The 13,192-nt window shown below is 41.3% G+C and overlaps 1 protein-coding gene across 1 annotated transcript in view; it reads left to right on the forward strand.

The window, feature by feature from the left end:
• Positions 1-13,192, forward strand: part of NBEA (neurobeachin) — a 479,458-nt gene that overhangs the window by 313,884 nt on the left and 152,382 nt on the right. Inside the window, exon 40 of the mRNA XM_065730203.1 lies at positions 12,826-12,962. Coding sequence (XP_065586275.1) covers positions 12,826-12,962 — 137 coding nt within the window. The remainder of the gene's footprint in view (positions 1-12,825; positions 12,963-13,192) is intronic.

A 13,192-nucleotide genomic window follows, 5' to 3' on the forward strand; every position in this document is an offset into this window, starting at 1 on the left:
CGTAAGTCTTGTGCAAATTTTACCAATCGATAGGTGATCAGTTTTGCCAATTAATCTCCATACCCTGTCTGTTTTCCTGCATGGTTTTGCCTTTAGAGAATACTGCTTTCTACAGTTTTCAGTATATAGTGTGTGACTCTGAAACTTGAGATCAGTAGTTGAAACCAAGGAAATCAGTGGGCAAGGAAAGTGAGTTTTATGCCAAAAAAATTTAGAACAACCTCTGACAGCTCTGAAGAGCAAGTCCCAGTAAAGCCCGTTCTTAGCTAATTCTGAAAATTTAATGTTGATTTGATGTATGTGATCTGAACTTTTTTTAGATATATCATGTTATGGTATATCACAACATTGTTTTTATCTAGTTAATGTCGAGAGTGGAATGACACATAGGAATTTCTATATTCAGATATGCCCTCAATTTAACTTTAAAGTTGAAATCAATATAAACTTGGTTTATATTTGGATTTGGATTGCCTCAATATAAGGGATAGGAATTAAACAAAATCGTTATGAACTAGGTTTAAATTGATTTAAGGTTGCCCACATTTAACTAATACAATTTAACGCTGTTTATTCCATGAAAGTAAGGTAGCTTTTAAAAAGCCATCTTTAAGATTTTAGAAAACTTTTAAATAGAAGAATATAAATATTACAATATTTTGATATATGAAGTTAAAACTAAAAAAGGAAAGTCTGAAACAGATTGAGACTGTTCTTACAAAGTTATCTGTACATACCTTTTGTTCCAGAGACCCTTTATAGTTTTTCATCAACCATGTGGCACAAATCAATGTAAAGTTCACTTTGATAAATTACATATGGGATGGAGAATTTTTTAGATAATTATAGTCTGAATATTTTTATTATATAATCTTAGTACTCCATATGTTGTGATGGCAGTTAGTCAGATTTCATTATATTAAGTAGTGTTTTAATAAAATGCAAAAATCAGATTTCATATTATTATATTCTTAGCATTATGTATTCTAGGTTTGCATCAAGAGTTTTAACTGAAGCGGTATTTTACCTGTCTCACAGTATAATGAGTCTTCAGAAGTTGTTTTTCTTGTTTCAGCATTTACATATTAAAACATTCTACATTTTTCTGTTTCAGTTTTAGCTCCTTTACTTCCCAGACTGTTCACTTCAAGAGGCAAGTCACTTCTCTGTTAGAACTAATGACTGAGATAGCCCAGTCTATTCTAAGTTTTCTAATTTATTGTGAATCTATGATTAATCCAATCAAATCCAGTGTAGTGACTTGATATACTAACTCTTCCTTCTTTTTCATTTTGATTTTCTAATGCTCCAGCAGAGCTCTCACTATTACCTTTTCACTTAAGAGCCTGAAAATGCAAGCTTGCTAACAGTTTGTCTTTTGCTTATTGATGATTTTTTGTCAAAATGAAAAATATACAGATGTATTCTAATATGAAAAGTTAGCATTCTCAAAGGGAAATATTTTAATAGGTAATTAATATTTATTAAAAAGAACATATGCAATAAAATAGATCATAGAAAATGGAAAAACATTGAATCATTTATGTTGTATGTATTTTACATTTTAGAAATACATTCTCTTTGTTGTGGAGTTGCAGATGGTTTGCTGAGTTGTTTGTGCACATCTGAGAGCAGAATTTAGCCTGAATGTTCTGTACAAGTCATGTGACTGGTGGCACTAGCAAATAGACCGAATCAAGCAAAAGAGCCCTGACAAAGTCTTTTGGGACCCTCTAAAAAGTAGTTTCTAGTAAAGAAGAAAGGAAATAAAGATACAAAAATGTAAGGCTTTGGACTATTTCAGGAAGTCAAAAGGCTTTGGCAGGCATCTGTCTGGTTACTTGCATGGACTTAGCTCAGAATCTGACTTTCTCCTAAGCCCTGGAGAATTATAGCCTCACAACACCCTTGCAAGAATAAAGGCATTTTATTCTATCCATTATACAAGGAGACTGAGCAATTCATCCAAATAAGCCCAAGGAAAGCCACTAACTGCCTTTAATGAGTCGCAGTCTTAATGTACCTTAACTTTTACTGCAGAATCTTCCTTTCTTCTTGGACAGATGTCTCTAGATGGAGGGAACCCCCCTGACAATGCAAATGTGCCAGGCAAGTCTGTGAGAAGCAGCCTAGCACTGCCTTGACTTTTGACAACTTAAGTGTAGAAATGATTCTAGAAAGTAGCATTACTACTTCTCATAAATATTACTTTCCACCCAAGGCAGCGTAGGTAACTAATGCTCGTTAACTTGAAGACTAAATGTGATATGCACTCTATCCAGACTTCGTGGTAGTGCGCTGAGTGTATTGACTTACTGCCCTGCACTAGGTCATGAGGGTTTGACAGCTTGTATTATTATTAATGAGATATAAGACCTTTCACTTCCAGGTCACCTGTTTGAAGTCCAGACGAGACTGGTAGTAACCAAACATTATCAACATCTGTTTTGTGGCCTATGCAAAATAAGCCTTTTGTCTCTTTTCAGACAGAAACCATCATGATTTGAGCAATTTCCAATTGAAAAAAAAAAAAAAGAAAGAAAATTGACACTGACTTTATAGGAAATTGGAACTGTGCCCAAAAATTCTAGTACATAGAGCTACAGTTACAATTGTATGACAGTACCTACAAAAAAAAAAAAAAAAAGAGTAAATCATCTAGACCTTAGGGAAATTTTCTATTTCAGGTTCTAACAAAGGATTCATTTACATTTCTGAAATTATTTTGAAGCCTTGCACAGGGCCAGATGCAGTAATAACACTAACACACCAAGGAACTGCATCCAAGCCCACAAAAAGCTCACCAAATAAGTATTTGGAATGGAAAAGCTAAATAAAATCAACTCATCTTTATACATATAAATAAAACATATTTAATATTTATCCATATATATATATAGATTTAAATATGGTGAAATATCTTTTGGCCAAAGTCAGAGGCTGAATTCTCTGTACAAGAACTGAATAGCATGTTCTATCTCTAGGAAGAAAAAGTCTGGAGTTTTTTCTTGCTGAATCATCAGGAAAAATGTAGGGGCACATTTTCAGAGCTTTTCTTCTGTTCCCTTCTCAAAATAATTCTCAGGTAAATAGGATCATTTCTGTCAGTTTTATTTGTGAAATTAGATGAATGGTGGCTTTCCTAATTAAATAAAAGAACAATAACTTGGGCTTCTACTGTGTAGACAGATTTTGAGATTTGATTTTGAAGGAAAAAGTGTCATTTTCTTGACACCAACTAGAAATAGTTTGGTTGCATCATTTTCTGTCAGAGTAATGGGTTGAAGGCATTTAGAATATTTCCAGCAGTGAGCACAGCCCATCCACCTTATGGAGAAAAGTAGAGGAATCATCCTCATACCTCTCAAGCTCCTGGAGGGCAAACATGAGAGTGGTTACAAGCGCAGTCTCATTTTCCCACTCCAACTCTTCTGCCACTTCCCCAGTGAGTACTCTTCGACAACCGTATAGTGATGCTTCCTAATAATTCTCTCTCATTCTCCATCATCTTGCACCTCTGGGGCTTCCAAAGTCAGAGGTAGTCCTTATTCCTTTTTTTTTTCTTTTTTTTTCTCATTTTCTTTCCTCTCTCTCTCTTTTACTATCCATCTGCAGGTGGCTAAGGCTTCCTAAGCTTTCACTTCTGTTACACTTTTTTCCTTAAAGAAAATATATATGTGAGCTTACAAGTACATCAGTTAAATTGCTGTAGAAGTTTCACTGGGAAACTCTCCCAAAAAATATTATTTTTCCTATTTTATCAAGCTCTTCAGTGGAAACTGTTCACCGAATTCATTGCACTCCTGAGTAGTTCTCTCTTCCCAAAGTCCATTTTTCTTGCAAATTAGTATTCCAGATAGAAATTTTGTTAGAAGGATCACTTACTTGGGGTAGAGGCAGGAAGGGAGAAGAATGATTCTTTTTCCCTTTTTATGGTAGACATATAACTACACAAGCTTTGTACTTCCAAACATGGAAATTTCATTCAGCCAGATTTCCAGAGTTTGTGCTTATTATGTATTCAGATTTTGATCATCTAATCTAAGTAGAAAAAAGAAAAACATATTTGTATGAGTTTAATTTAGAATGTAGATTCAGGCATAAACTGAAAATGGTTATACTTTTAACATGCAGTTGGCTTTCACATGGAAAACAAACAAAAAAAAAAAGCCTCACAGTTTTTCTAACATTCTATTTTTATACATCTCAGTGTTTATTCTAATCATTTTTTCCATATTACTATCCAAAATAGCTAAATATTTTATAAGGTAGTTGTCAGTCACAGATGATAGTGCTCGTTTAGGAGCACTTTGAAGAGCTCTTCTATTTGTACCTTACTACTCCCCATTCTAAGTCTTGACTTTTAGAGTGGCAACCAGATTACTTGCTTTTCAAGCTCTATAATTGATTTAAGCTCTGTATTTATGGTGTAGAGAACATAGAAATATAAGCCTAGGTATAAGGAGCTACACTCCACAGTTGGTCACCTTATTTCATCTTCACTATGCAATTGATTTCTGTGGGAAAATCTCCCCTCTCCAAAATCTTCAGTGTCGTACAGGGACAAACCCAAATAGATGAGTAGTAGAAACTGCATTAAAGGTATTTACATTAAACTAAATACTTCCTCTGACATATGGACAGATATTTTTCCATTTTGTTTTGGTCATTGATGATACAGGAGCAAGCTAGAAAACCAGTTGAGAAGGTAGTGTTGGTTGGTCTTGGCTCCATCAGTCAGAAACTGTACAAGAGATGACACCATCCAATGCATTTGAGCAGTTCTCCCTGGAAGCCTGCTAACATGAGTCCTTTTACCTTGACTTTCTGAAGAAATATTTATGTGAGCATATAACTTCTGAACCTGGAAAAAATGTTGAATAAAATGTAATGTGGGAGTAGGGAGAAGGAAGGAAGGAAGGAAGGAATTTGGAAGGAAGGAATTCGGAAGAAAGGAATTCAGAAGGAAGGAAGGAATTCGGAAGGAAGGAAGGAATTCGGAAGGAAGGAAGGAAGGAATTCGGAAGGAAGGAATTCGGAAGGAAGGAATTCGGAAGGAAGGAATTCGGAAGGAAGGAATTCGGAAGGAAGGAATTCGGAAGGAAGGAAGGAAGGAAGGAAGGAAGGAAGGAAGGAAGGAAGGAAGGAAGGAAGGAAGGAAGGAAGGAAGGAAGGAAGGAAGGAAGGAAGGAAGGAAGGAAGGAAGGAAGGAAGGAAGGAAGGAAGGAAGGAAGGAAGGAAGGAAGGAAGGAAGGAAGGAAGGAAGGAAGGAAGGAAGGAAGGAAGGAAGGAAGGAAGGAAGGAAGGAAGGAAGGAAGGAAGGAAGGAAGGAAGGAAGGAAGGAAGGAAGGAAGGAATTCGGAAGGAAGGAAGGAATTCGGAAGGAATTCGGAAGGAAGGAATTCGGAAGGAAGGAATTCGGAAGGAAGGAAGGAAGGAAGGAAGGAAGGAAGGAAGGAAGGAAGGAAGGAAGGAAGGAAGGAAGGAAGGAAGGAAGGAAGGAAGGAAGGAAGGAAGGAAGGAAGGAAGGAAGGAAGGGAGGGAGGGAGGGAGGGAGGGAGGGAGGGAGGGAGGGAGGGAGGGAGGGAGGGAGGGAGGGAGGGAGGGAGGAAGAAAGAAGAAAAGAAAAGAAAAGAAAAGAAAAGAAAAGAAAAGAAAAGAAAAGAAAAGAAAAGAAAAGAAAAGAAAAGAAAAGAAAAGAAAAGAAAAGAAAAGAAAAGAAAAGAAAAGAAAAGAAAAGAAAAGAAAAGAAAAGAAAAGAAAAGAAAAGAAAAGAAAAGAAAAGAAAAGAAAAGAAAAGAAAAGAAAAGAAAGAAAAAAAAAGAAATCTGCAGTGAAATCGGGTCTTAAAGTAAAAGAAGAAGCCCATATTACAGAGTTGAATGCATCAATTCTGCTTTTACAAGGCACCAGAGAATCTTGGTGGGATAGTCTTTGGATGTTACCAAAGTGTAGATGAGCAAATCATGTTGGCAAGTAGACAATTATACTCAGAAACACTTTTCAGTCATTCTAGTGTGGTTTAGAAACAGCTGTATTTTCAGAAAACACTGAAGTTAGGATTATTTTATTTTAGATGATTCTTCCAAACATACCAGGCAAGTGAGGTGCTATCTGAACAACTTTCTTTCTTCCCACACACCTATCTGAGTAGCTAACCAAATAAATAAACTTAAAAATATCATGACTTATCTGAACGTAATACTTCCTTTTGCTAAAGCCCCAAGAAATACAAGGCTTTCGCTTTATCCAGAAGAGCCTTTCCAGAACAGAGACTGGAGGAAATTGAAAACTGAAGGCTCCCATCTTTCATTTCATTTCTAATCAATTGAGCTCTATTGGCATGACAAGGTACACAGGCTGGACTGTGTAAGATACCTGTCAAGTCTGGTTCACTCAGCCTTGCAACTGGGATTTGATCCCTCATGTTCTTGACTTATTACAGTGAGTTCCTGTTTCAGCAGTATATTGCTATAGCAGGATGCTATCTCTGCTTTCATGTTTCTTCTACTATCAAATATACTTTTCTAAGGTGTGTTTTTTTTCTGTTACTTTTTGATTAAAAAGACAGCTATAGTGGTTGTCTCAAAGAAAAATTGTCACTTACATGACCACATTTAGAATCAAATAAGGCTTTCTGGGTTGAAAAGAGTGCATTAGGTTTTATCTAAGAACAAGGAGGAGGCCAGCACAGGTCATATTGCATTAGTGTAGTTTACTCACATCTGGATGCACTGTTAAACAATCAAGATCTTAGTTGCTAAAATAGCTTAAATTACTCAGTGCTTCTAAGATATTGCTCCAGGCAGAGCACACTGTATGAATCTAATTTTGAAGTGGCAAAGGTATGCACTGCAGTAGTGAGGTCCTTATCTGAAGCACTGAAGTTTCTGACCAGCTGTAAATCATTACGTGAATTTTCAGGTATTATTAATACCTGATCGTTTGGCAGGTTGGTGCTTGAACATGTCCTGGAACAACACTAAACCCATGTAAGCCACTCCAGGCTTTCACACAGTTGTGAGGTTCTCATGTATGCCACCGAACAAATCAGCCTTTACCCACAAAAGGAGGCAAAAGTTGATGTCCTCAATTCCTTTAGGCTAGTATTCTTTTACTGGACCTTAAATGAGCAGATATTTAAAAAGACAGAGTTTGGTATAGTATTAATCTTGTCTCCGCATATTCTGTAACCATTCTGTTAAGAGCTTGCTTTCCATCACTCTTTGAACTATATGAAGAGATACATATTCCTAGGGATACTGTGAAACACATTTTCCTAAGGAAGAATTAGTATTTTATATTTTTCTTTCAATCTGACCAGGAAGACATGAAATTCTATTTACCTGTAAGTTGTGTGTGTCTCTTAATTCTAATGTATAGGAAGTATACATACATTTGAGAGAAAATGACTTATTTTTTCTTAAGGAAAAAACTATTTTAAAATATATTCACAATCTCATCATAACTATGTATTTAAATAGCTTCTTACTGTTTTATTCACAGTTGTAATCCATAAAATTACTTTTATTTACATTTTATTTTTAATCAAACACATTTGTTTGCTGTTATGGCACCACTTAAGAGAACTGAGTCATTGTAATTGTTTAGTTATTTTTGTTGAGAAAAAAAGACCATTGAAGTTGATCTTTGATGTTAGTCATAGTGTTATGTGCCTTATGGAGGAAAAAAAAGGAAGAAGTAGGGAAAATTTTGGATATCAGGGCCTATCCACACTGGCACTGACATTCAAACAAACAATAAAAATCAATCCCTCCCTCACAATGTGAAACATATGATTGTGGAAGAGTGAAAAGACAGAAAAGTGAGCTTTGAAAACTTTGAAAACAGGAAAGGAATTGGGGTTGTTATTCAGTGCAGGAGGAGAAAAACAAGACTATAACAGTCGCATTTAGACTTAGGTTCTGTTTTTTGCAATCAGAAAGTTGTGCAAGTTGTTTTCTTTATTGAAACTGTTGAAAGTGATACATGAAGGTAAATGTATATATGCACTCTTCTAAAAGCTTTGGCTTGAATGAAGGAGTTACTCCCTGTATCTGCTGTGCTGGAGAACAAACTGAGGGCCATCATCCTCATGTAAGTCCAGTGTATTTACTGTACAAGTCTTTTAAAGAGTACTTCGTTTCAGATTTTGATGCCAATAGGAACCTTAAAAAAAAAAAAAAAAAGGCTACATTCTGCAAACTGTTTCTTTAGGAATCATAAGCTGTTTATTTGTTACTAATGTGGCAGAGCATGTATGAGTGTTGTAATAATAATAACATTATATGCGTGTGTGATATTAATCTGTTGGAATATGTTTTATTTTCCTGACTACAGAGTTTTTCCCAGTGGCTTATGTTGCTCTTCCCTGTTTCTGTTTGCAACTTGTGCAGTTCATCTGACATGAACTGAAGTTCTTGGTGTGCCTGAGCTTTTGGTGTTACACAGAAATTGATTCAAATACAGGGACTTGTGGTCATTTTAAATGCAAGCTGGTGTCAGACACATTTGGCTTTGGAGTGAAACTGCTGAGCAAATTTCAGTTGTCTTGTTTCAGGCACACTGTGGGTGACGTTTAATAATTATCCTTAACATCGAAAATTTTTTGTTCAGGTATCATGTTGAATTAATAATTATAGTTTATACAAACTACTTTACCTAGTAATTAGTTTCAACTGTTCTGTTCTGTGTTTTCCATGCTAAACACTTTATGAAATAGAGATTTTTTTTTTCTTTTAGAATAGTCTCTTCTCAAAGTTAAATGTGGCAATACTCTCCACTTTTTATCAGAATAATTATCAGGAGACTATAAAATGTAACTGGTCTGCATTATTGGAAATGTTTTCAAAGTATTTGGCCCACACCAAGATTTTTCATCTGTTAATACTCACCAAAATATTACTTTTAGATTTGTAAGTCTGCAGTGGGTAAAACTGCTTGCTTCTGTAATTCAGCATGTAAAAGCAGATATCTTATCTTACTGAGGAATAATTACGCCCAACCATCTTAGCAAATGTACTTCTGGTGTAATTCTCAGACTCCCAACCACGCTCCATCTTCCAAAGTTTATGAAAGAGAAAACGTTTGAAGTGACTGTTCACAATGTCACTCTTTTGGGGCTTCCCTAAAGAGGTTTGTGTCAGTAGTGTTTTAGTAGATCTCACACTCTCTCACCTGATGAAACTTTTTGCTTGCACTGACCTCCTTCAAAAATACAAGAACTAGAATACAAATGCAAGAACCAAGTGCAAAACTCGCAAGAACTCTCCATTGTTAGCAGAGAGGAGGAGAGAGGTTACATTCTGCTTTTATTCAGTGAGACCTCCTAATCCCACAGTCATTTACTTTTGGAAAGGAAATATTATTTTAAAATGTATACATGCAGTAGCGTTTATTTTAGAAATGTAAATCACATGTGCAGACCACAGGGATCGGGCAGAGCGGAAAGTCTTCCATTTGAGCAGATCACAAAACTCGTGGATCCAAAGTGATTCCTGCTCCGCTTTTAAAGGCCAGAACTTCTTCGTTAGCTCGAAGCCGCTCTGCTGCCCGAACCGCTTCGGGTTGAGAGGAGGCAACGAAATAATACGGAGATGCTCTTGGTTAGGGTCCAGACAGCCGGCGAGCGCTTGAACCAAGCGTCCTTTCGCCAAGCCCCGAGTCGCGGGGTGAGCGGGAGCGGCCACCGCTTCTCTTTTCCCCTGGAGCCGAAGCGTGCCGGAGGATCCTTCCCCTCCCCGGTCCCCGCACGGCACCGGCACGGCCGCTCTCCCCGCTCCTCACCCGGGCGCTGCTCCGCGGTGCCCGGGGCTTAGCACCGACCCCGCGTGGGAACGAGCCGCAGCGCTCGGCTCAGGTGTGCCCGGCTTTTGTTCCATTAGACTGATAAATCGGGTGTGTTGGAAGGGGACCCAGAGCTTCCCCGATAGCCCCGTGCCATATGGAAAATCCGCAGTATTTTGATTATGCTCTCTGTAAACATTTTAATATCGGATTCTTAAAATGCAGAGACTGTCCCAAAGGGGATTAAAACATAATCCTCTCTCTCTATAGCTGTAGTGGATTAATTTCGTATTCTCTCAGTGGCTGGTTTGCTCCCTGAAGGCTGGGACAAAAAGACTCCGTGCTCCTTAAACGCGCTATGGAATTGGAAGTTGTAATTGGAGATTTCCAAAGGACAAGTGTAAAAATGACACACTGCTAATGCCGAGTATTTTGTTCGTGTTGTGCTTTCAGGAGAGGGAAAAAAAAAAAAAAAAAAGAAAAAGAAAGAAAAAAAAAAGAAAAGAAAAAAACTGTTAAGATTTTTTTTAACTTACTTTGGACTCCCTCCCCCCACCCCCCCACCCCCCGAATCCATAATTTGTCCAATGTTTTAAAAATTCTTTCGACTACTTTATTTATTTATTTATTTATTTATTGTTATTATTATTATTTCCCCCCCAAAAAAAATTATGTGGATGCATGCAAGCGAGTGAACGTTTTCTCTTCTGGAAAGTAGGATGCCTCTGATTCCTGGTTGCAGTGCAGTGTACACACGTCAGAGGTACCGGGATGCCCCAGACGCGGGTGTCTGCCCAGATGGAACATTGGGGCACGGGGAGATGGGGAGGATGGAGCCAGAAGCCCTTCAGTGACAGCCTCAGAACGGGTGCCCCTTCCCCTCTATGTCCACCGCGCTGCCCCCTCGTCCGATCCGGAGCCATTGACGCACCCATTGTCTCCTCCCGCACGTCAGCTCGCGGGGTTTGGCCTTTGGACCACGAAGTAGCGGTGCCATTATTTTATTATTTTTTTAATTTTAGCCACGCAGCACCAGGGAAAAGGGGTAATTGGATTAAATTGATGGCCTTCCTTCTGGGACTCCGCAAAGCCCCACAGACGCCTCCTTAAAGCGGCAGCGTCCAGACGGACGCACCCTCGGAGCTCCGGGCCCCGCACAGCGCTGCCGGGTGCGGGCTGCGGGGCCGGGCCGCCTCGGGGGGAGCGCTCCGCGGGGCAGCAGCCTCGGCTTCCCCTTCTGTAAACACAAAGAGAGGGGGCCTGGGGAATTGAAACCCAAATCCACTTGTAATCGTACAAGGGAATCGGGCGTAATTACTCGAGCAAGCTTGATGAAGATTGATGAGCTTTTAAAGCGGACTTTCGGATCGATCCGCCTGCCCTCGCAGCCTGCGGATGGGCTTTCCCGGCCCTGCCCGGCCCGGCCCGGCTGTTTCTCACGGTGCAGGGAGGGAGAGAAGATGGAGGCAGGACAGGGAGAGCAGCGAGGCAGCCCCGTGCATGTGATCCCGATCAGCTGACCGGGGTCAGGAGGCTGCCCTGCTTTATTAGGGGATGGAAAACAATAAAATGAAAGAAAATAGAGTTGATATCAATATTTTGTCGTCTGCCATGCCGGGCTGCCGAGAGCTGTCACTGGAACCAGCGTTTCAGCTTCCCCTTGTACGCCAGCAATCTGTGCCTTCCTCCGTATTTATTTTGCAGCAAAGAATGACAAAATATTGTGCAATACAGCCTCAAATTGGGTGTTACAGCAAAGGGAAACATTAACAACATGACAGTGAGATGTGCTGATACAGGATTAATTTGGGCTAAGTGGGTAATTCGAAGCGCTGCTGCCTGCAGAGCGGTGGCACGGTGCTGTGCTGGTCTGAGGGGAGCTGGGCTGAAGCCGGGACATAGGGTCACATCCTGGCCCTGGGACCACATCCCGGCTTTGGGATGGCATCCCAGCCTCAGGGTGTGCAGCTAGCAGAGCTGGATCTCACTAGGCCGCAGCAGGCCCCAGACACACAGCCTTCGTCCTCTCAAGGCTGGGGCCTGGGGATGTCGGCCACAGTGAGCGCTCACTGACCGAGGTCTTCCTCTTGGGGCAGAGGGGTTGAAGCCACAGAAAGCAAACAAAAAGGTTTTGTCACTCAGTGAGGTGATCGGTTTGGCTGTTCCTAAAGGTGGATGCTGGGCTGAGTCCCTCAGCGTTGAGGCTTTTGTTTGTGCGTTGAATGCGTGTGCGCGTATGCATGTGTTTATGGGTGTAGAAATCACCCTTCACCATTCAGCGGTTAAATCCAGAAGACTATTTTCTATTTCATCTTTTAATTACAGCAAGTGAGCTTCCTAAACACCAACACTGTCAGCTTTCACTGCATTCCTATTGAAGGAGGTGATGAAGCGATCCTACACTACCTTTTACCTTATAGCAGTTTTTCTTGAATTAAGACCTAACAAAGTGAGCAGAGAAGGCTTGCCTCTTGCAATGGGTTTCCCCATCCCATCTCCCAGTGCCCACACCAGAGCCTCGTTACAGCGTACCTCTGAGCAAAACCTCGTTACAGGCACTTTAAAAGGGTGAAGTGACAGCAAGCTGAAATAAAAATGACGTTGCTGTAAATACCCCTAACGATGGCAGCAGCCTTTGTCTGTGTGTGGTGCTCAGAGGGGTCCCCAGAACCCCATCCCCGGCGCTGCCGTCGGGGTGCGGTGCGGGACCAGGAGGTGCGGGGCACGGAGCCCCCGCCACGGCCCATAAACAGCGGTGGTGTTAACGAGGAGCAAAGGGGCATGCAGGGAGAGGGACCTACGTGCGAGAGGCAGCGCTTTCCTCCCTAACCCTTCGGTGTGCTCGCTGATTTGCCCGCAGCCCGCAAACTCTTTTCCTGTCCCGACGGCGGAGTTCAAAGCGGGAGAGGACGGAGCGCGGCGCTTCCCCGCGGGGTTTTGCGCGGGGCACCGCCGGGCACCGCCGGGCGGAGGGAAGGGGCCGGGCCGCGGGGCTGGGCCGGCCGGGCCCGGGGTGACGCCGCTGCCGCTGTCTTGCAGGCCCCGTGGTGCTCAGCACGCCGGCCCAGCTCGTCGCCCCCGTGGTGGTGGCCAAGGGGACGCTGTCCATCACCACCACCGAGATCTACTTCGAGGTGGACGAGGACGACCCGGCCTTCAAGAAGATCGACCCCAAGGTGAGTGAGCGAGCGCGGGGACACGCGTGGCTCGGGGCCGCCCCTCCCGCGGGCTCCCGCTGCATTTCCTCCGCGTATTAATGATGGTAAATCCTCTATTACGGCGGCGGGCGCGTTTTCCAGCAGCCTTTCTCTCGGTGCCTTTGTATGAGCGCGGGCAGATTTAGCAGTTAAGCCAATTGCTCTGAAATCCCTGGAGGTAACCGCAGTCCCAGGCTAAGGCGCAGCAG

The sequence above is a fragment of the Cyrtonyx montezumae genome, unplaced genomic scaffold, assembly GCF_038088225.1.
Source record: "Cyrtonyx montezumae isolate F1298 unplaced genomic scaffold, pur_monq_1.0 scaffold_12, whole genome shotgun sequence".
NCBI classification, from domain to species: Eukaryota; Metazoa; Chordata; class Aves; order Galliformes; family Odontophoridae; genus Cyrtonyx; species Cyrtonyx montezumae.